A 25292-nucleotide genomic window follows, 5' to 3' on the forward strand; every position below is an offset into this window, starting at 1 on the left:
TCTTTAAATATAACCTATTAATGCGTTTTAATCCCGAATTAAACCAAATCTTAACATAAAATTCCAATTTAAAAACTTAGACTTTCAATAATTATTTAAGCTTAAATATAATTTCTCATAATTTTATTAAGCTTAAATCTAGGTATTTCAATTAATCCTTTAATTAACATTTCGTGAGGTGACTAAATCCCGGATAAATCTAAAACTCATTATTTTGATTTGAAGCTTACTAAACTCTTAAAAATATCCCAAAACATATTTATAAGCATTCCTAGACATAAACTCGAGCTCATTTCATAACTTAACCAAATTGTTTTAAAACTTGGACCGGGGACCCGATTTTAACCCGAATCGAACCGAAATTTAACCAAAACTTTCCCAACTTTTTACCACACGTTATAAACTCTTAAAAGAACTTAATTTCCCCAAAACCAGCCCCTTAGCCCTTCGAACAAACCTTGGACAGCAGCTGGAAAAAGTCCAGCAGCCATCACTCAACCTTTGCCGAGACCCAAGCACGCAATTACCATCCCTACACCATAGCCGATTGTTCCAGCCACCAACCAACCTTTCTTAGACCATCCTAGGACTTTCCCAAACCTACTGAACCCACGAAAATCAGCACATGCATACTGGAACTCACCGCTTCTCGCTAGACTCCAAGGAAACCCAATTCACGAATAATTTCCTACTCTCTCGATCAGCTGCGCTTGAGTCCCTTTACTGCTCGTGCTGAACCCTTCCAACGCAACAAGGTCACGACTCCAGCTTAAAACCTTTCTTTTTCTGTGCTAACAGCCCCTCATCACACATTACAGCAGTCCCCTTGCAACATTTCAGAGAAAACATGAGTAGTGAACAAAAGATGCATGTGTTTGAACAAAAACCGAGGAATCTCCATGATATGCTTTGGATCGTGAATTCCACAAACAAATAAACATAATACAGCATGTATATAACGTGTATGATGCAGCAATAAAAGTACATGGCGTGCCTTGATGATTCCTACGCAAGAACGTCGAAGAAATGAGCAACGGGGAAGCACCGGAGAATTTTGCTTCAAGAAATGAAATTGGCCGAGAGTTGCATCCATGGAGATGCTGAAACCCACATGCAATGTTGAAGGGAAGATGGGAGTGTCGGCTGATGTAGAGTAAATGGGTGTAGGGCATGGTTCGCCGAAACTGGAACGGAACGGCCGGACGGGCGTTTCGGAACCGGAACGGCAGCCACCTTGACGAGGTTTCGGGGTGTGTAGGTTGATGGTTTGTATCGGCGTTTCATATACCGAAAACGGGGATATAACGGTGGAAAACGGGGATGTAACGGTGGAACGGAACCGGAACGCAATTCGCGACGGTTTTTTTTTAAATCGTCGCTACTAGTGACGGTTTTATGTATGTAGCGACGGTTTTTATTCAACCGTCACCGATGTTAAATCGGCGACGGGTTTAATAAAACCGTCACTATAGTTAGCGACGGTTTGAGTAAAACCGTCGCCAAATTAAAATCGACGACGGTTAAATAAAAACCGTCGCTAAATTTATTCGAATCATCACTTCTCTTTGCTTTCTAGTACAAATAATGCAATTGTAGGTCCTAATGCACGTCGTATCTTTGCTTTGTAGTACAAATAATGCAATTTTGAGCACATGCAAATATTACAATCCGATATTCCAAACTCCGGATTCTAAATTTAAAAAAAAAGTATTAAGTCGGAGTCATGGGACGACACTGTCGCGGATTCTGACCGCGACAGTGACACTGAGGAGTCCCGTGACTCCTCCTCTTCCTCTTTAAATTGCACAGATGTCCGCATTTTGCTAGCACACCGAATTTACTTTCTCTGCAAGTTTTCATCTGCACACCGAATTCAATTGCAATTCAACACCACCGATCTTCGCATATTTTCATCCCAAGTGGAATCATTTCTTCTGATTCATGTATTAATTTATTTTATTATTATTGAATTAATGTTGTTTTGTATTGTATTTTTTGTAATAATGTTTAACATTGACATGTTATTATTTTGATCGTTGATCTGATAATTTATTTCGTACTAGTGAATATTAAGATGTAACGTTATTGATTTTTTTAATTATATTTATTATTGGTCGTTGATTTATTCTAGTACGAAACAGAGCATATGCAAGTATTTTAAAAAAAAATAAAATAAAATTAGGAATTTATAAAAGTGTTCATAATAGGATTACGAGTACTGTATTTTCCTGGCCCTTATCCATTGAAGAGCGACTAAATTCATCTTAATAAAATCTTTTGTCGTATCTTAATTTTAAATTAAGCAATTAATATGTTAGTATAAAGAATTATGGAAAGGAAAAAAAAAACCAGACAGTGAAAAAACAAATTAATAAACCGAGTGAGGGTCATTATTATTATTATTGTTTTCTAAAAGATGTAAATAGCTCACTGTAAACTTTATTAGAATCTTTATTACAATAGTAAAAATTAATAATTATGTGATAAAAAATTACATTATTAATACTAACGATAGTAATTAAAACATTTTGATTTATAGGTATTAAATCTCACCCATTATTTTACATTTATGTTGTTAAAGTAATTTTATATGAAAGATGAAATTTTAAATAAAATTACTTTAAAATTTAAAAAATATACTAAGATAAAATTACTTAAAAATATAAAATATACTAAAATAAAATTAATTTACATTTAAAAAATATACGCAAATAAAATTACTTTAAATTTTACTTTAGTAAATTTGATTAGTTACATTTTGATGATAAAAATTATAATATTTGTTATATAATGATTTTTTGTTTGCAAGATGGCTGATTTTTTGTTTCCGGAATATTTGTTATATAATGATTTTTTGTTTGCATGATTACTTAATTTGAATATATTTCGTTAGATTTGTGTGAATATATGTAGTTGGACTTGATATATATATAAATTATAGTTAATTTATTACTTAATTATGTGTACATGATTATATTTTCTAAAATATAATATAAATATTATATCATCTGAATTGACTCAACGACTTTTATTAATAATAGTTTGGCTCAAATATTAATTCAACTATAAATTTATATTATATAATTGTTAAAAACATATTCAAACATTCCTGAAAAAGAAAAAAAAAACAACCAATTTTTTTCTACTTATATTTTTGTGCATTTAAATAAATATATACATTATTATATATTTGGTTTATGATTTTAAAATGCAAATCAGTTACACTTTCTTCTTGATACAATTTGTCAATTTCTTTATTTTAAAGTGCAAATCAGTAAATCCTATGAACAATGGCTCCAAAACTCGAAATTGGTTGGGAGTTTGGTAAATCCATCGGAGGTGATAGAAAGACAATACAATGCAAACTTTGTGGAAAAATTATAACTGGTGAAATTACAAGATTAAAGCAACATATTGCTCATGTTGCTGGAAATGTTGAGTCATGCACTAAAGCTCCAAAAGAAATATCATTGATGTTCCGGAAACATCTTCAAGATACTAAGAACGAGAGAAATTTAATCAAAAAGAAGAAAGAAATTGCTATTAATGCAATTCAACAGAGCATACATGGACTCGATTATTGCAGTGACAGTGGAGATGATGATAAATTTGATAATACCTATGAAAAAACTTTACAAGATACGGAAAATAGGGCACTGCGAAAAGCAATGAAAGAAAGTCGTAGAACAAGAGCATTTGAGGAAGATATGCAAAACCGATATGGTTCAGGTAAATAAATATTTCATTTTTATAGTTGATGCATATCCGATATGGTTCAAAATTATTGTATCATTTTAAAAACTTAATTTTAATGGAGTAATATAAAAATTCTGATTAGATTATATTATTTAATTTCAGGAAATGTTGGTGGTAGTTCATCATCACCAAGTGCAAATCCCAATTTAAGAAAACAGATGACTCGTAGCTTTAGCGTAAGAGAGGGAGCTCAGTTACCATCGAAAGAGATTGATTCTTACATGTTTTCATCAAAACGAAAGAGTATAAAAAATTGGTTTGCTCCTGAAAAGGTCAAAGATGTTGGGAAGGCTATTTCAAAATGGTTTATATACAATGCAATTCCATTTCATGCAGCAGATAGTGGTCCATACTACCAAGCAATGATTAATACCATCGCAGATGTTGGACCTGGAGTACAAGGTCCTTCGGGACGTCAAATAGGTGGTGTTTTCCTGGAAGAGGAGGTAGAAGATATCACTATATATTTGAATACATTAAAATCCAAATGGCCAAAATATGGACGTACAATAATGTGTGATGGTTGGAGCACACGCAACAAGCATCCTATCATTAATTTTATGATATACTGCGATCGCAACATGATATTTCATAGTTCAGTGGATTGCACAAACAAAAGAAAGACAGCCGATTTTATATTATCTCTTTTGAATAATGTTATTGACGATATTGGAGAAGAAAATGTTGTACATGTGGTTACAGATAGTGAAAGTGCAAACAAAGCTGCTGGACAAAAATTGATGATTGAAAGACCTCACATGTTTTGGTCACCTTGTGCTGCACACTGCATTGATCTTATGCTTGAAGATATTGGTAAGATGACAAAGGTAAAAAGGTGCATTGATAAAGCAAAGCAAATAACAAGTTTTATATACAATAGTGACAAAATCGTGAACTTAATGAAAATCTACACAAATGATCGTGAATTGTTGAGACCTGGAATCACTCGCTTTACTACTGAATTTATTTCTTTAGAAAGTCTCGTCCGGTATTGTCAAGATTTGAAGAGATTGTGCACTTCAGTTGAGTGGCATGAGTACAACAATACAAGCAAGAGAAGAAAATATGTCGAAAAAATTACAGCGATCATTTTGGACAAAATTTTGGAAGTCGGCTCGTGATATATGCACATCAATGGAACCTCTCGTCAAAGTTTTGAAGTTGGTTGATCAAGACAATAAGCCAACGCTGTCGATTATATATGAAGCAATGGATAGAGCTAAATTATCTATAAAAGAAAGTGTGAAAGACTGGCAATTGTACTGGGATGTGATTGATGAGCGTTGGTATAATCAATTACACCAACACCTACATGCTGCAGGTAAAATTAGATTATATTTACAAAAAATAAATCCATTGTTGTGGTTATCGTTATATAATTTTAAATTTGTGTGTTTTTAGCATATTTTCTCAATCCAATGCTCCAATATTCTGGAACATGTGTTTACACTTGTGAAGTAAGACGAGGATTGAAGACAGTAATCAAAAGACTAAAGCCCGATTTAAATACACAAGCTGCAATGATTAATGAGGTATGATATTTATAAGTTTTGATTAACATATTTTATATCCAGTATACTATAGTTTTTATCAAACATGTTTCACAGATTAAATTGTTTACTGAACAAATTGGAGAGTTTGGATCCCCACTTGCAAAAATGGCGGTTAAAAAAAGTCTTCTAGGTTTGAATTTCTTTATGTTTTTTCATAGATATTAAAGTTATACAATATATATCATATGTTTCATTTCTCAGCTGAATGGTGGAATGAGTATGGTGAAGAAGCTCCCCACCTAAGAAAACTTGCAATTAAAGTTCTTAGTCAAACATGTTCATCTTCTAGTTGTGAGAGAAATTGGAGCACATGTTCTTTAATACATACTAAGCTTCGCAATCGTTTGGCGATTGAAAAATTGCATAAATTGGTATATGTCCATTACAATATGCGGTTAAGAGTACGAAATTTGATGCAAAAATGTAAGGACCGTGTATCGTATTATTGTAAATCTTATGTGATTATCGATAATTCATGAATTTGATATATGATTATGCAATTGATGTATATTATGACAATGAAATTGAGAAAATGAATATTGAATATGAATTGACGTTGTAAGAGCTCGAGTGGAGAGGCCGGACACCAATATAGTACAAAAATTAATATGTGTACAGAAGATGTGGCGCCCGGGCGGTAGAAAATGACCGCCCGAGCGCCAAGGTATGTAAACTTAGTGTTCGGGCAGAACTTGCGGCGCCCGAGCGGTAATGTTTTACCGCCCGAGCGCGGCATAAATCACACTCGGGGACAGAATGTCTCGCGCTCGGGCACGAGAATTCTACCGCCCGAGCGCGTGATCAGTGGGGATAAGAATAACTTCTTTCCTTTTTTTCCTTCATAATTTCTTTTCAGAAAACTTCGAGGAGAAGTTTGGAATTCGATTTCCTTCGTCCAAATCAACTTCGAAACGCTATCTAAACGCGAAACAAATTATATATTTGTGATTGTCGCGTCGAGGGCTTCTGACTGAGGTAATTTTCTTCTAGTTCCAGCAGCTCTAAATATCAAAGTGCTGAAATAGCCTGTATTTGAAGTTGAAATTCCTGTATGTAGTAGACTAACCGACAATAAACTCATATTTGAAGTCGGAATTGAATTATGATATGATTTGGATTTGATATGAATTTTTTAAGTTTCAAATGATATTTGAAACTCATGTTAATGATTTTGGATTATGTTATTGATTGGAATGAGTATGTTATTGATGTAGATAAAGTGTTATATCAATATCTTCAGGCTACATCAACTGGAAACAAAGAATTGAGGTATGTTGCGACCGGGTAACATACGACAGGTATCTGTATTATATGATATATGTCGGATTGATTTGATTGATTGGAATGAGAATACATGTCTATATGCCTTATTTGTTGATTGATGTGGCATACATGACATTGAGATTGAGATATCGATGTATAAAATAAATGTTTTGTTAACACACATCGTTTGATGCATACATCGATACATGACATGTACGTTGAGCTATGATCCTTGGATACCCTGATATGATTTGATTGGATTCTGGGGTTTGTGAACACAATGCTATGTTTGATATTATGTGACCCTTAAAAACATAGACATTTGTGGCCCCGATGATTGGATATGAGATTTGGGATTTGATGGCGCTTTGTCGACGTTATCATACGAGTATCCCTTATCGAGGCCGGTGTGCCAGCTCGAGCATTGATTTGATAGCGATTCGATTGATTCTGACATGTGCTCAGTGGATGGGCATTTGACCTGATACCTCCACGACATACATGCATTGCATACCATATATCATTGTTTAGATATATGTGGTATATATGATGGTTGTTCCATACAGAGCTTTGCTCACCCCCAAGGGGGGCTGTTGTTGTCTTTGTGTGTGGACAATAGCAGGTACTCCAGGATATCAGGAGACCGGAGAGGGTACTTCTGGAGGGAGCCACAGCTTGGGCTGAGGTTTTATGTTTATGTCTTGTTCCCAGTATATATGTATATGTATCTATATACCGGGGCATGTCCCGAGGATATGAGTTGTTTGTATATGATCGGTTTTGATTACGTGTGGGCATGTCTATGACGTGAGATTAAATACTATTTTTAGTATTCAAATAAAATGATTTGGGCTCATTGTAAAGAAAATTTAAACCCGTTTTCCGCTGTAATTAGTTAACCCTAATCAGATTGCATTGTAATAACGATTAGGAGCTAAGGGCCCCACACAAAAAGTGGAGATGATGGTTACTATAATCCTATAGATCTTGATCACATATTCAAAGATGATGATATTTTAAATGAATGGACTAGAGATAATGAACCCTCTGTGTTGCAAGATGATGACTTAGAATGGTTAGATCAAGGTCATGAAATATCAAATGCCCAAGAGAGCAACAAGAACAAAAACAATGAGGGCACCTCAAGATTATCAAAAGGAAAAGGAAACATATTAAATGAAAGTGATGAAACTGACAATTACGATAAAAATGACGACAATGATGATAATGGTGATGGGAACAATCGGGAAAGTGGCAAAAAACATGGAGATGCTGATCAAGCATGTCAAGATGATCAATATGATACTGGCATGTCATGGGCACGGGGGAAAGAGAATTATTATGCAACACAAGACACTGATCATGGGTATCGTCCTGGGATAGAAGAACAACGTCGCTTTTTAGCAAGTTTGACAGGGTTCTCGAGTGCTGAAGAAGATGAACATTTTAGTGGATCTTCAGATTCATATATGCGTGTTGAAGAGGAAATAAAAAAATTGGGCTTGGGGGGTCACCATCAATTTCAGTTTGGAGATTATTCGAGAAATTACCATTGGAGCTCTCAAGATTTTGGTCGTGGTGCCATTGGATATAATGAACCAGACTTTGGGTATTCTCATTATTATAGCACAAGACATGATGATTTATCATCTCATGATTATGGATCGTCTCAATACACCGGTTCTAGGAATAATCAATTTGAGAGATTTTCTAATAGTGGCCGAAATAGATATCATAACCCTCAAGCACCAGCAGCCACTGGTATTAGACATGATGGTCATGGTTCTATATCTTCAAGTGAGGCCAGTAATTCTTTTGGACATCAAGAATTTGGAGACTACCATCGTCGTGACGATACATTATTAAATTCTCCCTCATTACACCATATACATTCAGTTTCAAATCCACTATTCAATGCATATCCACTAGGACAATTTAACACTGGTTTATATCAGCAACCATATGGTGGAGATCAATTTTCTCAACTGAATCCCGAAGAAGAATACACTAATGATTTTGTTCCTCCACGTCATTCTTCATGGTATTAGTCTCGATGCACTACAAGAAAAAGGCGAAAGACAGCGGTTTTTAACCGTTGTTGTAGGTCAAAAAAACTGTTGTTAAAGCCACTGTTGTTAAATGGTGCGCTCAAAGACAACGGTGAAAAACCGTTGTCGTAGACATCAAAGACGACGGTGAAAAACTGTTGTCGTAGGTCTTGTAAAACCGTTGTTAAAGGCACTGTGGCTAAAAGGGTGAGTTCAAAGACAACGGTGAAAAACCGTTGTCGTAGACGTCTAAAGACGACGGTGAAAAACCGTTGTCGTATAATTGAAAAATCGTTGTAAAACAAAAATTTTGCGACGGTTTTTCAAAATCATTCCGTCGCTAGTAGCGACGGTTTACTATTCCGTCGCTAATTAACGACGGTTATTAAACCGTCGCTATTTAGCGACGGTTTTTTATGACTTCCGTCGCTATTTTTTTCGTAAAATAAAAAATATTTACGGTTATAATTTGAAAAACATAATAAAATAAACTAACAATCTTACTAAATTAATATATTTATAATCTTTAACTTAAAATTTAAGTTTAAAAAAAATCGTAGACAAAACGTAGAGAAAAAAAAAATTGAGAAGTAAAACTAACTAAGAAAATGAGCTGGGGTGAAAAAGAAAATGATTAAGGAAATGGATATTTATAGAGACGTGTGCGACGGTATTTGACTAAACTGTCGCTAGTAGCGACGGTTTTCGCTTAAACCGTCGCTAAATTAAATCCGCGACAGTTTGGTTTAAACCGTCGCTAAAGTTAGCGACGCATATGCGGAAACTGTCGCTAAAGTTAGCGATGGGATTTTAAACTGTAGCTAAATTTAAATTTAGCGACGGTATTTTGTGAAATCGTCGCTAAATATTAACCGATTTTTTAAAAAAAATTAAAAACTACGACAACGTTTTTTCAAAAACTGCTGTCTTTAACCAAATAAAACACTAAGAAACAACAACGTTTTAAAAAACCGTTGTCGTAGTTAAAAAACCATCCGAAAGACAGCGGTTTACACAAATCGTTGTCTTTGACCCTTGACAGAATCTTATATAGACAACGTTTATTAAAAACCGATTTTTTTAAAAAAATTAAAAACTACGACAACGTTTTTTCAAAAACTGCTTTCTTTAACCAAATAAAACACTAAGAATCAACAACGTTTTGAAAAACCGTTGTCGTAGCCCAAAAAAACCATCCAAAAGACAACGTTTTTTAAAAACCGTTGTTGTAGTCTAAAAAAAAACCGCTTATAGACAACGTTTGTTAAAACCGTTGTTGTAGCCCAAAAAAAAGCTCTTAGACAACAGTTTTTAAAAACCATTGTTGTAACAAAAAAAAACGCTCATAGACAACGGTTTTTTAAAAACCGAAAACCGTTGTCGTAGACACATAAAAGACAACGGTTTTTTAAAAGCCGAAAACCGTTGTCGTAGACACATAAAAGACAACGGTTTTTTAAAAATCGTTGTCTATAAGCGGGGTTTTTTAGGCTACGACAACGGTTTTTGTTAAAACCGTTGTTAAAAGAAAAAAGACAACGGTTTTAATAAAAACCGTTGTCGTATGAGTTTTGTTGATTGAAGCTTTTCTTGTAGTGATGATATAACATTTACAGGTACCTTTCTATATAAATGTTTGTTTTCATCAACTTATATTTCATTTCTCATTGTTATTATATTATCATATGATATGAGTAATTTAATAAGCTTAACATTAATTTCACTAGGAACATTGGAAAGCAAAGCACATCGGTTGATGTGAGATGATGAATCTTGAGTCTTCTTCCCGCTGCATCCATCAATGAAAGACTAATAAAGAAGAGACCGCAAGTCAACTATTTCTATTGAGAAATTTTCATTACAAAGTGTGAAAAAACTAAGTTAATTATAAAATATTTCTATTTTAATTGATGTTAAATAATTTGTAACATCACTTTATATAAGATTTGATGCTTATTATTAGTCCATCACTCTAAATTGATTCAAATCTGTGCGAACTTATATATATCCAATCGAAAATATTTTAAAGTTTTAATTAATTAAATACAAATAATTTTTAATATTATATTTAATTTTTGATATGGTTGGAAATATTTTAAATATAAAGACGATATAAATTGTGTTCAATAAATTGTTAATAAAATTTTAAAAATATTTAAATTTCTTATTTAAATCAAATAATCTATTTAAATGATATTTATTTTAATTTTTATATTTCTAAATATTTTCCAAAATTTTTAATTTTTAAATATTTATAATTTTTTTTTTAAATATCCGTTCTGCGACCGTTCCGCGAAATTTCATTGTAACTGAAACGGTAGCATCCGTTCCGATCTCCGCGACCGCGACATCGAACCATGGTGTAGGGTAGCCAAGTACAATATTTAATTAATTATTAATCAACTAGCTAATGGGCCTTAGTGGTTTAATTAAAAACTTAAAAGAGCTTTAAGTCCAACGAGCTTAAAAGTTTACCCATTAAATCCAAACACACTCTCGAAAAATATTTCGTGTTTGAAAGTTTTTTAAAATATTAGCTGAACCCTCAAAAAGTCTCCCGATTCAATAAAATTTACGTACCGTTAAAAATTAAAATCATGCAGGTAAAAATACCCAATAATTCCCAATTCTTGAAAAATACCTTTAAAACATCTTAAAATAATTAATAAAATTTAATCATGTAATAAAAAAATAATTTTCCTGATAATTCTCCGGTCTCCGTTCCTCATTTGAGCGCGAAATGAAACTTAAAAATCTTTAATGTATAACCTTTAAAATTTCGTGAAATAAATTCTATCATGCATGAATTATTCATAAAATGCATAAAAATAATTAAACACATATTAACGAAATAAAAATGCATTTAAAACTTTAAAACAATTTAATAAAATACCAAAGAAATTTAATAACTTGCATGCAGTTTACGTGACCCTTCAAATTTTCGGGACATTACAATAATTATTAAAACGGACCATGATATCAAAGTTAGTTACTCTAAGTTTCTCAAACTTAATAACATAGTATAGATAATATATATTTCAAAGCATCATGCATGTCTCATTGTTATTCAGTATCACCACTGCCCATTGAGACCCTGATAGCCACAATGTCCTACATTCTTCTTTAACAATATATTTCAAAATATAATTCGTAACATCACAAAATAATAATAAAGCTATTCTTTTACTAGAGACATGTGTATTTCTAATGGAATCAACAGAAATGTCTGAATCACTTGATTCATCAGAGTTATTTGATATAGTTGAAATTGAACCCTCATATCCTAATAAAGGAGAAAAACAAGTGAAAAATTCAAGTATTTTTCCAAAAATAATAACTCATGTCAATAACCCTTCAAATCATCTTTAGTGACCAAACTGCAGTTCTGTGTCCTTCAATCCAATAAATATTTGTATATTTTGCTTTTCACTAGGAACTCTAGTAACTATGAAGAATTGCTCACTACTAGTTATCATATCAGGCATTGTGGAAAACGCCAAGAAATTTTCAATGCTATATGGATCATCTTTTGGTGTTTCATGTATAAAATTTTGAGTCCCAAATTTTTGGAGCACACGATCAAGTTGATTAGCTAACCTAGTGGATATAAGACCCAGTTTTTCTCCACTCTCGTTTTTTTTCTCTTTCTTTGCTGCTTAGAGTTGTCAGTTCTCATTCTTGAGTTTTTGTAACTTCTTGGTTTTCAGTTATCACTTTGAAACTTTCCATCTAATTGAACATCTCAATCATTTGTATCGTCATTGAAATTATTATGAATTGGTTTACCCTGATGGTGCTACTGCTCAATATATCCAGCTGCTATAGAACTTTTAAATATTTTTTAAATATTTTTGTCCAATAAATCTAAATTCTTGGGTCCCCTCAACGTAAACTTTTCATATTCGGGATTTTCTTGTAATTTTTAATGTAACAAAAAATAAATAAAAATAATTTTATAAATAAGTTGATAAATCTTAATCCGCCTTAGTGTGCAGTAAAAAATTGTGATTTAATGGGGAATAGTTCGAAAAATTTTAACTTGTAGAAAAATGGAGTAAAAAAGCTGAGATATGATTAAGGGTGGTATATTGTATTGTACCGAAAATTATATATCATATATTATATCGAAAATTACGGTATAAGCAAATTTTATACTTATATTCGGTACGTATAATTAGCATACTGATTATACCGAAATTATACGGTATACCGAGATTTTGCATGTTATCGGTATATACCGTTTTATATAAAAAAAACTTACATTTTTATAAATTTATTGTTTCATATATTTTTTCGATCTTTCGGTATCCCGATATATGCCAAAATTTTAAATTTTATATGGTTAATGTACCAAAAAATTCGGTATCGTACCGTATCGAAAGCTTGAGTGTATCGAAAATTCTGTATTTTTTGGGTACAATAATCATAATACATCGGAAATTCGATATTTTTTTCTCACCCTAGAGACGATGAAAAATGATCGGCTAGTAATTGTTTTGGTTTTAGGTTAATGAGAAACTAGTTAAAAGCACAAAATTTAGGCTTTTAAAAATACTCTATTTCTAGCTTAAACAAGTGCTTTTTTAAGCACAAAAACCCATCCAAACAGATTCAAAATTATAAACGCACTTTTTTTTTATTAAAAATAAAAGTACTTTTCTTAGTTTAGCTTTTATACCAAACGCATATTTTTAGCTTTTATACCAAACACACTCTTAGTCATCCTGTTTCAGTTTTTCGTGAAACACAAATCTTTTGGTTTTTGTTTTGGTTTTTGTTTTTGTTTTTGCAATTAAGAGATTGAGCTGGTGGTAAATTTTATGCATATATACCTTGACTTTAAATTAAAGTGAATTAAATTGTCATTATGGATGACAAATCCCATTATATTTATATATTACCAAGTGGTCAAAGGCGAATTATTGTATATTGACTAATAAATTAAAGTGCTTTCGGAAAAAAATTAAAGGTATGACCCTAATGAAGCTTAGTTATCCACAAAAAAATCTTTTGAGATCATCTCATTAATTAAATTTATAAGACAAATATCTGATTTAATACAATCTATGAAAATTATTTTTTTTATGTCCAAAATATTATTTTTCACTCCAAATGTATCATTTTGTGTTAGTTATGTTATCCAAAAATATTATGTAATACATGTTGATTTGAGTTATATGTATTACTTTTCATGTAATAAAAAATATACAAAAAAAATGATCAAGTTACATGAACAATAATGCAATTTTTCTTATTTTTATGTCAAAAGTATATTATGTAATATATAATAATTTGAGTTAAAAGTATATTTTTTATGTCAAAAGTATTAATTTTCATTGTATAAACCATGTCGACTCATTTCTCGAATTTTAATATATGAGACCGCTACACAAAAGACCTCCTCGATGGTCTAAATGAGGGAAATCTTTGAACGACAGATCAAACCCCCTCAATTTGGAGTCACACTAATTGTATTACATTTTAAATATATTGATAGATTTTTTGTTGTTGATAAATACCCCTTATAAAAGTGACGAAATCATTTGTTATGTTTGGTGCTCTAAACAATGTTATAATATACTCAATCAAGACTCGTTTGCCCGAATTATTAATAAACTAAATTCACCAAAAATTATATCTAAACAAAATACAATAAATAACAGAAAAAATATTTTGTTCATCTCTTTATTAAAATTTATGTGATTTACTATATTTTGTTTATATATATAATATTTGATGCGTTTAATTTTTTTAAAATTTGTGGAAACGAGACATTTTTAAGTGAAATATATCACAGTTTGAAGCATCAAATATCACAATACTCTAAGTCGTAAATTTTGAGGCAAAAGTATTTAAATTTTATTTTTTTTGTGGATTGTTCTTTCTCATATGATCTCTAGTCTCCTCAAAACTGGAAATTTATATTGAATAAAATGCCCATTTTCTAGAAGATCTTACTTAGTAAACAGAGAATAATTAGGGATGTCAATGGGTCCGGGTTTTACCCAGACTCGCAATGGACCCGCGTGTATGGGGTGGGTTTGGGTATACTAAATGGGTCATGGGGCGGGTTTCGGGTCCAATTTTTCAGACCCGTCCGGATATGGGGCGGGTCATGGATCCTATAATACCCATCCCATATATGTATATATAAATACTCTAGGATTTTCGTTTTATTAATTTTTATTTTTTTAGTAGCTCACCTCAAGCATAACAGTCTTAACTATTCCTATGTAAACTGTTGCATTTGAATCTGCTTTTAGCAATAGTGGAAAAATAGTTGGTCCTCATCTTAGTAGACTTAATTCGACGACTTTGGAGGCATTGATGTGCTCGCGAACATGGTTGTGGGGTGAGGTGAAACGTAAATGAATCACAGTTTTATTTTGTTATTGTACTTTCATTTTAATTTTTTTAATGTACTTTCTCTTTTTAAATTACATTTTTTACAATTTGAAATTACAGTTTTGTTTTTTCAATGTACTTTCTTATTTAATTTTGTAGTTAATTCTTCAAGTAGTTTACCAACTTGTCCCACCATTCTTGATGAAGAGGAAAATGATCCCGAAGAATATCTCTGAAATATTGCCTACTCGCTGATTTTATATTGATCTATTTAAATTATGTTATGATTTATTTTTGGAGATGTCAAGATTTTTTTGGAGAGCTACTGTAATTCTTTAAGTCGTGAAAATACTTTGTTTGTTATTATTAAGTATGGTCAAAGACATGAATTAATTTTCCACAATGTTGTATTTAGAGACTTGTCTGTTTCATAATTCAGTCATGTGAAAAGAAAGATTACTTTTTTTATTTTAAAAAAATTCGGGTCTCACGGGTCTACCCGGCCCCGTTTCGTATTCGAGGTAGGGTGGGTCCGAAGAATATTTAACCGGAGTGGGACAGGTAATGGATCAAAGTTTTTTTCATGGGGAGAGTCTTGGGTTTAACCAAACTCGCCCTATATCCGCCCCATTGACATCTCTAAGAATAATCCCTCCTTATTGAAAAACAAACAATAAAGTTATATTGTGTACCATTAATTTGAAATATCCTCACCACATCGCTTTCCTCGATAATAACATATTTATTTAGAACGTGATAATAATAATTTTCCTCAGCCTACCAGTTTTGATCTTGCAACCCAATTTGATGAATCGATACAAATTCATTTTATTAAGGATCAATATAATTATATTAAATCTTAAATAGTCTGAATTAATATATATATATTTTTGACGATATAACTCATAGTCATTATTTTTTGGTGTACACTAAATATGTGTATACATTCTATAGATGTGAGTTTTATAATGGGTGGTGTTTTAAAGGGACGACGAGTGGCGGAATGTAAGTCTATATAATAATGTGGGGAAATCGAGATTTTAGTTTTGTAAGATGACATTTTTTGGATTTTAGTTATATAACTCCTCAAAGTTTGGTTTTCGTCCAATAATTTTTTTTAGTCCTTTTTTCGTCGAAAGCCACTAAACTTATCGAATATTGTTTATTTGATACCGATTATCTCTAATATATGTGTGTGTGTGTGTATGTGTGTGTGTGTTTAATTATAGTCACATGAGTCATGTATGAGAATATCAATGTCAAATAATCAATATTCACTTGATTTAATTATTTCAAGAAAAAATGACCAAAACCAAACGAAATCCAAGTTACTAGATGAAAACCAAACTTTAATAAATTACACGAATAGTATCCAAATGTTAATTTAAGGGTCGGAATAAGTATTTAATTTTCGCAATAGAATCATATATTGCATCATATGAAAAAATAATTTTGATCTTTTTATAGTCGTTGAACTAACACACTTACGGCATCAGTATGAAAAAATAATTTAGAAGTTTACTCATTTTTGTGGGGTTTCTCACGTAACATGATTAAGAAAAATGGAAGCTTCCGTTGAATATAATAATATTGAATAAAATGCACATTTTGTAGAAAATATGCCAATTTGAAAATTTTAATATTTAGGTTGAAAATCATATAAAATCAAATGAGATCTAATACCCAATATTGAACTAAATGGAACACCACATTTAATTTGGTCTAACTTGGTACCCTGTCATTTGACAAAAACTTGTGTGAGACGGTCTCACTGGTCGTATTCTGTGAGACGGATCTCTTATTTGGGTCATCCATGAAAAATTATTACTTTTTATGCTAAAAGTATTATTTTTAATTGTGAATATCGGTAGGGTTGACCCGTCTCACAGATAAAGATTCGTGAGACTGTCTCACAAGAGACCTACTCCCTATCCTATTAATTTAGTGATCCTATTTTCAAAAATTAAAGGGTAATTAATTATTTCATTTATGTAATCTATACAGATTAAAGTTCAAAATTCAATCAATTTAAAAATTATAATATACTTTTTTTTCTAAAAATTTTATGGATCAAACATGTATGTAAATGGTTTTTAAGTTTTTACAAACGTATAATGTTAACATTTATGAAGAGAACTTCATCATTTTTCGCGAATGTGGTTGATATTTTAACAATTTTATACCTGTGAATTTGAATTATATATACATACATATAAACACGAGATAAACTCGATTGAATGCGTAAAATTTATTCACAACTAGAGTGCGAATAACAAAAAATGAAATGTAAATAACAATATTCATACACATACATACATATTTATTTATTTATTTCGAGTTTCAATCATCGGGTTTGTTCTTCATTACGAGGCAGTCAAATACGAATGTATGTATTCCAATTAGCCCGACCATTAAGGTCCTTTTTGGCTTAATAAAACACACACATATATGTACAGTGTATATATATTATATATACATATATGATATATTATATTAATATACACACATAATATATAAATACAGACATATTTACATTATGTATATCTATTTTATTAATATATATGTATGTATGTATATATTTATATTTATATATATTATTATTAATAATTTATTAAATTGTTTTTATTTAAATGTATAGTGTGTAAAAAAAGGTGGGGAGGGTTCACGTTCGGGTCTTAATTTTCTTTGGCGAGGTGGATCCTGGGTTTTGCCGAACCCTGGTCGTTGTCATCCCTAACTAATATGTAGCATATGATTGACACATCTCATTCCTATGTCTGAGCTGTAAATGAATCAAGCAGGTTTGCGAGCTTTTCAAGTCGAGTCGATAAATAGTTGATTTGTATTCGAACTTATCAAATCCGAGCTGAACTCGAACATGTTTGAATTTTTTTCGAGTCGAACTGGAGCCAAAATTATTTTGTTCGATAATTTGCGAGCAGCTTTCCAAATTTAAATTTTATTGATATAATATAATTATATATTAAATATATATATACATGTTGAGACTTTCGGACTTTTTGAGTTTTCGAACCTTCATTCTCGGACCTTAATATCTGGGAATATTTCGAATAGCTCGCGAATATGTTCAAACATTTCGAGCCGAACTCGAACAAAAAAAATTAAAATTTTCGAACTTCGAATCGAGCTCGAACTCTAATATACTTAATTCGAGTCGAACTCGAGCATTAAATTTTTACTAATATTTGGCTCGATTCAGTTCGTTTACACCTCGATCCCCTCCTAATCACCTTGGAATGGTATGTGAATAGGTATTCCCACCATTTGGTCTGGGTTTACTCATTCCATCTCCAAATTTTCCTATTTATATGTATTCCTCCAAATTTTCCTATTTATATGTATTCTTCCATTTTTTATTTTTCAAATACTTTAATAACAAAATTTTATCTTTTATTATTTTTATGAATAATAATAACAATAAAGTAATATTTATACTAACAAATAAATATTAAAAGTTTGGTGGGGTAGAAAACTCTCTGATGTTGGTAGATTTCGAGCTGGAGTTCCAGCTCTGCCACTGTGTCTCGAAAGGAATACTCTTGCACTGCATGAAACTGATCTTTTCATAGAAGAAGACCCTGTTCGGGAAGGTCTCGATGATGAGGAGCTTCCAACTAATCTCAACAAGTTTCGATGGATCCCAGCACTTTTTTCAACAATCCCACCATTTGTTTCTTTCATTTCGAGACCGGAAGTTTCATCAGATTGAGCTGAAGAAGCGTTGGCGATGGCTTTTCTGATAACTGATGCCGATAAAGAATCCACTGAGACTGATCTTCTCGTTGGTTGAATCCCATTCTCTTCTACTCCGTAAATTTCTTTCATCTCTAGTCCGATTCGAGCCCGGGGTTCGTTTTCTTCCTCAATCCTAACTCTCAAGTCCGAATCCTCATTCTCTGCACCAGAAGCTCCAGCCTGATCGTTAGCTTCCTCCACGCTGCCTGAATTCGGAGGAACGATCACGTTCTCTGATGACGGAATAGGCGCTGGGTTGCTCACTATTCGGGCCCGACACATCGGGCAATTCGTGTGTGCTCTGAGCCAAGTATCGATGCAAGGAATATGGAAAGCATGATTGCATTTAGGCAGCAACCTAAGGCACTCATTTTCTTGAAACTCACTCAAACAAACAGAGCAATCTGTTCCTTCTATAATACCACCACCTTTCTCATACTTGACTATCGCAATCGAACTGACCACAGATGGATCAAGACCAACAGTTCTTATGTACCAGATCGGATGGTCGACGACCGGCCCGTGATCCACATCAAGAAACTCTTCCCGGCCCGACTCTTCATCGTCAATCCTGGCTGATCGAGACCGCCATGGCCTCCTTGAGTTATACCAAGTCAAAAAGATCTTGGAGATTATGTAACAAGCAAAGAAAAAGAAAGATGTGGCCAAAATGGCTAAGGATACGGTGAGGAAACTGGAAATAGTAGAAGGTTTGTGCGGTTGGTCATCATGGGGTTCGTGATCCCCCGGCAGCGACAGCGGCGGTGTTGGGGTGTCCATGATCGGAGTTCTGCAACAACCAGGGCATACAAACATACAGTTGGGTGGACATAATCCCTTGGGGTTTATCTTGGGGTCACAAAAATTTATTTGGCAGCTTGTATCGGAATCCGATTCATTCAACAGTTTTCTATGGCGAAAAGCCATGAAAAATTTGGGAGAATGGTGAAGGAAGAGGGAGAATCATTCGGGTTTGCTGTGGAATTTTACCATTTCTTTGGTTTGCAAATTTTTCTTGTTGACTTAGGTATGTGTGGTCGTTGGTCGAAGCGGCGGGCCTGGGATGGTTTGATGTTGCAGTTGCATGCCCGAATTCGGCCCGGATTGACCCAATCCGGGTGTTCCATATAAAATGATTTGAAAATATAAATTTGGATTGCAAATTCTCGCACTCCATCCTTGTGTACAGGATGAAATGGACATTTAGATCTTTATTATTGGCATTGATTTTATAAGATCACCCACGTATATAAATCTTGTTTTGTCTCACAAAATAAGCTCGTACAAATATGACCACAACTATAAATTAATCTTAAAATTTAAGATCCCTGTGATATATGTGGACAATCTAACTTTAAGAGTAGATCTCTTGTGAGACGGTATCACTGAATCTTTATATGTGAAACGGTCAACCCTACTAATATTCACAATAAAAAATAATATTCTTAGCATAAAAAGTAATATTTTTTCATGGATGACCCAAATAAGAGATATGTCTCATAAAATACGACCCATGAGACCGTCTCACACAAATTTTTGCGTAACTTTAAAACACGAAAAACTACTTGATTTATATACATTAAATTAAATTTAATCTCCATTTTTCTTTCCCTCTTTTTTTTTTGGTAAATCCATTTTTCTCTCTCTTAATATAAAACTATAATTGTTACGTTACCTAAATCTTATGTGATTCCAACAATCATCATAATTCAACATGTTGATTTATGCATGCACAAAAAAACTCTTATGAGATTGTCTTATGAGTTAATTTTATGATATGGATATCTGACTCATTAAAAATATTATTTTTTATGTCATAAATATTAATTTTCACTACAAATATAAATAAAATCGACTCGTCTCACGGAAATATATCTGTGAGCTTGTCCCACAAAAGACTTACTCAACCATACGACTAACGAAATATAAAAAAGAATAATAAATGCTCTCTTAAGAATCATGACATGCTCTTATTCTGCCACGAAAAAAGTAAATATTACCGCAATTGCTATTTCGACATCACTACAAGATGGAGGGTTGTAGACATGTAGAGTTCAAGGTGACTCGGGTGCAACCGGAACCCCTGCACTTGGTGGATTGTTCTTGGTGACGAGGGATGGATAGCCATTTGTATCGAGCCCGTAAACATGGCCCATTTTGTCCCGTTTTGTCTCCATGTATCGTTTGTTCTCCTTAGTGATGGTGGTATAAAGTGGAACCCTGCCCGAAACTGCTAGACCGTAGCCTTTGAGCCCAGAGTACTTTGTAGGATTGTTTGTCATCAAATTCATTGTTCTAACACCAAGATCCCTAAGTATCTGCATAAGATTACACAACAGGATTTTCTTGTGATGAATCGAACCATTTTGCATGACAAATATATTTCTATGTCTGAAAGACCAAAGCAAATGGTTAGGCTCCTAGGACTAGGTTTGGGTTTGAATCAGACCAGGTGTCGGCAAACATAATCCTGATAGACATAGGACCATGCATTCCAACTAAACATACAGTGTGAAAATCACACAACAGTGGGGAGTACTTAAACCAGTAAGCCAGTTCAACTACTCAACATATGAAGGTAAACAACAATGAAGATACAAGAGTCGTGGATTAGTCTGCTCGTTTCCACTAATTCAACTTTCAACATTTTGTTGGCCACTAAATTTCTTCGTCCAACAACTAAGCATGTGCGAGGCCAATAATACTGTCCAGAGGTTAGGAACGTTAAAAAAATTTAATGCTGTGCATGAAGTTAGATAAGGTAATACCTGTGCACCAATCCCATACTCTCTTGAATCGACAGGCAAGCCCAACTCTTCATTAGCTTCAACGGTGTCACTTCCCGCATCTTGCAAGTTGTAAGCACGAAGTTTGTGGCCAAGACCAATTCCCCTCCCCTCATGACCCCGGAGGTAAACCAAGACTCCCCTGCCAGCAGCTTCAATCTGTTGCATTGCAAGCCCCAGCTGGTTTCCGCAGTCACATCTGGCTGATCCAAATATGTCTCCAGTCAAACATTCCGAGTGCACTCTCACAAGAATATCTTGTCCATCGCCAATATCACCCTGTTGCACCAGAAATGCCAATGAACAAACTTCGAGATTCTTAAATGAATAAAGCTGGAACCCAAATCCGTATGTTGACATTTTGTTTGCTGCATTAAGAGTGATTTTCGAAATAAAAATAAATAACAATTGGGGGACAAACCAGTTATAGTATATAACTATTTCAAGCCACCTTCGATGAACTCAATATTTTGAAAAGGTGGTTTCTGTCATAGTGTCAGAGCCATCATCACCATATCACAGGTCCAAAACTCCTGTTTGCAATCCCTTTAGTCTCAATTAAATTAGATATTGGATAGTTATTTTGGGGTTTTAGTACTCAATACCCAATTAAAATAAACGTATACACCTTGGGTATGAATTTCAACATAAATTTTGGCCCACGGCATACATAAAGGCCGTGTTAAATTATAAAACCACATTGGACCATGTTCCATGAGCTCGAATTTCACAAAAATAAATGATTTCTAATAAATCCTCGTGGTGTCAAAACAAATAAAAGAAAGGTGCTCTTTACACGTGGGTATTGGGTTGAATAGGGTTTGAGTGTGTGCATAAGCAAAAAAGGACATGCATAAGTGTGCACATAGGGAAGCTCTAGTAAGCAAAACTTAGGATATAGTTTTACAGTATGTCAACAAGGCACCATCAATGATCAAGGAACTTGAAATGTGTCCAAATTTCTCATATTATTAGTTACTCACCTTGACCATTGCAATATGTTCCATCCCGTCCAAAATTGATCTGTAGCAATAAGCTGTGAACGGACCCCAAGTAGTTGGTATACCAGCAGCAGATGCAGGTTCCACCAATCTGTCCCTCTTTCTCCTATATCTAAAAAGCAAGGCCATACCTTTTCAGGATATGTAAGTTTGGCGAAGAAAGAAATTCAAATGAACCAGCTACCTTATCAAGTCAGCAATAGATATAAGCTTCAAGTTTTCTTGTTCTGCAAATTGCCGAAGCTTTGGTAACCTTGCCATGGAACCATCATCATCAACAATCTCACATAAAACTCCAGCAGAATCTAAACCAGCTAGCATGGAAAGATCAACAGCAGCTTCCGTGTGCCCAGCTCGTTTTAGAACACCTCCCTCTCGGTACTTTAGTGGAAATATGTGTCCTGGGCGGTTGAAATCCTCAGGCTTAGAATCTTTTGATGAAAGAGCCTTAACTGTTGTTGCCCTATCACGTGCCGAGACACCCGTAGCTGTACCATGTTTTGCATCCTACAAAAAATCCATACTTTGCTTCCTCAGAGATCTATTTTCTGATATGTCGGACTAATAAAAGCTTCGCAAAGCATTATTTGGGCATGTTCATATGTTCAAAAACTTGTGTTTGATCATGCATGGGTTGAATAGCCATAGACAATAGATACTACAAACCATATCTTGTCTACCAAGACAGTTCTGCTCAATCATCATTCTCAAAACTAATGCGAAACATAACCATAAGATTCGCTTGCTTAGAAAGTAAACTGGAATCAAACAATAAAGAGCAAAAAGAAGTTTATGTTTGATTATTTACATGCAAAGAGAAACAAATTACCACTGAAACAGTGAATGCAGTACTAAGTTTCTCCTCATTTGCTTTATCAATAACCATCAAAGGAAGCTGCAATCTCTCTAAGTCCTGCTCTTTCATGCTTACACATACTATTCCAGTACCATGCCTCACAAAAAAAGCCATAGCCTCGGGGGTTACTTTTGAAGCCGCCATTATCAGATCTCCTTCGTTTTCTCTATCTTCATCATCAACAACTACAACCATCTGCAATTTTGGTATTAAAAAAAAACAAGATGAATTTGTAACCAATTTCTGCAGGTCCCAAATCAAGAGGCATCGATCTGATTACCAACCTTTCCTTCACGAATATCTTCAATGGCCTCAGAAATAGATGAGAAACCTGGTGTTGGCAAGTCCAAATCAAATTCACCATTATCAACAGGAAAGCCACTATTGGTTGGTACCATATCGGCGGCAAGTGCTCCTAATACTACAGAATCAGATTGCACCTTAATGCCAGCCAATCCATTAATTGTGACATCATTTTTTGCATCATTAGAGCTAGTGGAATGAGAATCCGCACCACCTTCTTTGGAAAACAAAACGGATTTAATTTTCCCACTAGCCTTGACGCTGAAACCTACTTTTCCACTCCATTGATTTAAGGACTCCAAACCATTCATAGAACAGATATTTTCATGGTGGAGACCATTGAACTGTCTGAAAATTTTCAAGACTCTGCAATAAAAATAGATTAGCTACTAATTTAAGTCATCATACGGGCAAAAGGACGGAGCTTAACCCATGAAAAAATTGTTTCATGTCACACATGCACACCAGTTGCAGATTCCAGAAACTGGACCCCCTGAAGGAGAGCCATTGGACTAGGATGCAACACAGAAAGAAACTCAAATACTTGCAAACAAAACACAAGTTATTTATTTATTGGTGGTGTTTAGGCTCATTTCCATCACATCCCATGTTCATGGAGACCATGATCAGTCGAGGATATTCTAGTAGGGGCAAGGACTACTCTCCATTCCCGTGCATAATCTAGTTTTCTGTTCATTTGATGACCCTTAAATGACCAATCCATTCGATTTCACAAAAAGAGATCATCTTCATATCTGGTATATCTGAACAATATATATTACTATTCAGAAAATTTTTCGACATCTACCGCACACAAACAGTGAACAGAGATGTAACCAAAAGTTCTTGAAGAACTTTCAGTCCCCTAGTTAACAGACCTCACATCTCAACAAAAGCAGATAAAGAGCACGATTGGTCACTAGCTTTGCTTTAAGATCCAAACAGGAAGAATAATCTCTACTGTACCACATTCTAACATAACCCGTCATAAAAAACATCTCCGTGACAAGATTTTGGCACAACTTAATAATAATTTGATTAAAAGATTATTTTTTTCCCAAAAAAAACAAACAAACAAACAAACCGGAACAACATAATTTAAAAGTAGAAAACGGGCAGAAAGAAAACTCAATTCAAAATCCAAACTTTTGTTCATGACGATACAAACAATCATCAAACATTAATATTTACACGATAAAATACAAAAAGGACACCAAAAAACACAGAAAACAAGCTAACCGAGAGCGAGAAACTGGGGTCAATGAATAAGAAAAACCAATGGATGCCATTCTTTTTCTTGAATTCTGAAGAACCCTTATTGCGCTTTGGGTTTATTACCCTTCAGCAGACGAAAATGAAGAATCAGATTAATAAATGCGAGAACGGGTTGTCACCACCCAATGGGGGTTTGGTGGGCAATGGAATGATTTTCCTTTTCAACCAAATTTTATGTTTTCATGAATCAGTTGTACGCAAATGGGCACCCTTTTGTTGAACAGCAGTGTTTTAAAACACACGTCTAAGTTTCAAGCTCGACAAAAACGCTCAGTTTAAAATAAAAGTGAAAAAAAACCCGTTAAATTGTAGTTTGATCGAAATAAGCATAATTAAGATGTTTAATTAAG

The 25292-nt window shown here is 33.6% G+C and overlaps 3 protein-coding genes across 3 annotated transcripts; 1 reads left to right on the top strand and 2 right to left on the bottom strand.

Annotated features, from left to right (window-relative positions):
- Positions 1-1634: 1634 nt before the first annotated feature.
- Positions 1635-4846, top strand: LOC142518724 (uncharacterized). Its single transcript, XM_075621534.1, has 4 exons — positions 1635-1943; positions 3266-3729; positions 3859-4583; positions 4732-4846. The coding sequence occupies exons 2-4, from the start codon at positions 3291-3293 to the stop codon at positions 4759-4761; spliced, it is 1194 nt and encodes a 397-aa protein (XP_075477649.1). The 5' UTR covers positions 1635-1943; positions 3266-3290; the 3' UTR covers positions 4762-4846.
- Positions 4847-18415: 13569 nt separating this feature from the next.
- On the bottom strand, positions 18416-19869 carry LOC142519857 (RING-H2 finger protein ATL54-like). The gene has a single exon (XM_075622876.1). The coding sequence runs from the start codon at positions 19646-19648 to the stop codon at positions 18416-18418; it is 1233 nt and encodes a 410-aa protein (XP_075478991.1). The 5' UTR covers positions 19649-19869.
- An 802-nt stretch (positions 19870-20671) lies between these two features.
- On the bottom strand, positions 20672-25162 carry LOC142518771 (bifunctional riboflavin biosynthesis protein RIBA 1, chloroplastic-like). Its single transcript, XM_075621585.1, has 7 exons — positions 24907-25162; positions 23649-24033; positions 23338-23559; positions 22693-23015; positions 22491-22620; positions 21490-21786; positions 20672-21039 (listed from the first exon to the last, which is right to left on the bottom strand). The coding sequence occupies exons 1-7, from the start codon at positions 24954-24956 to the stop codon at positions 20776-20778; spliced, it is 1671 nt and encodes a 556-aa protein (XP_075477700.1). The 5' UTR covers positions 24957-25162; the 3' UTR covers positions 20672-20775.
- Positions 25163-25292: the final 130 nt, after the last annotated feature.

Source organism: Primulina tabacum, chromosome 11, assembly GCF_025594145.1.
Source record: "Primulina tabacum isolate GXHZ01 chromosome 11, ASM2559414v2, whole genome shotgun sequence".
NCBI classification, from domain to species: domain Eukaryota; kingdom Viridiplantae; phylum Streptophyta; class Magnoliopsida; order Lamiales; family Gesneriaceae; genus Primulina; species Primulina tabacum.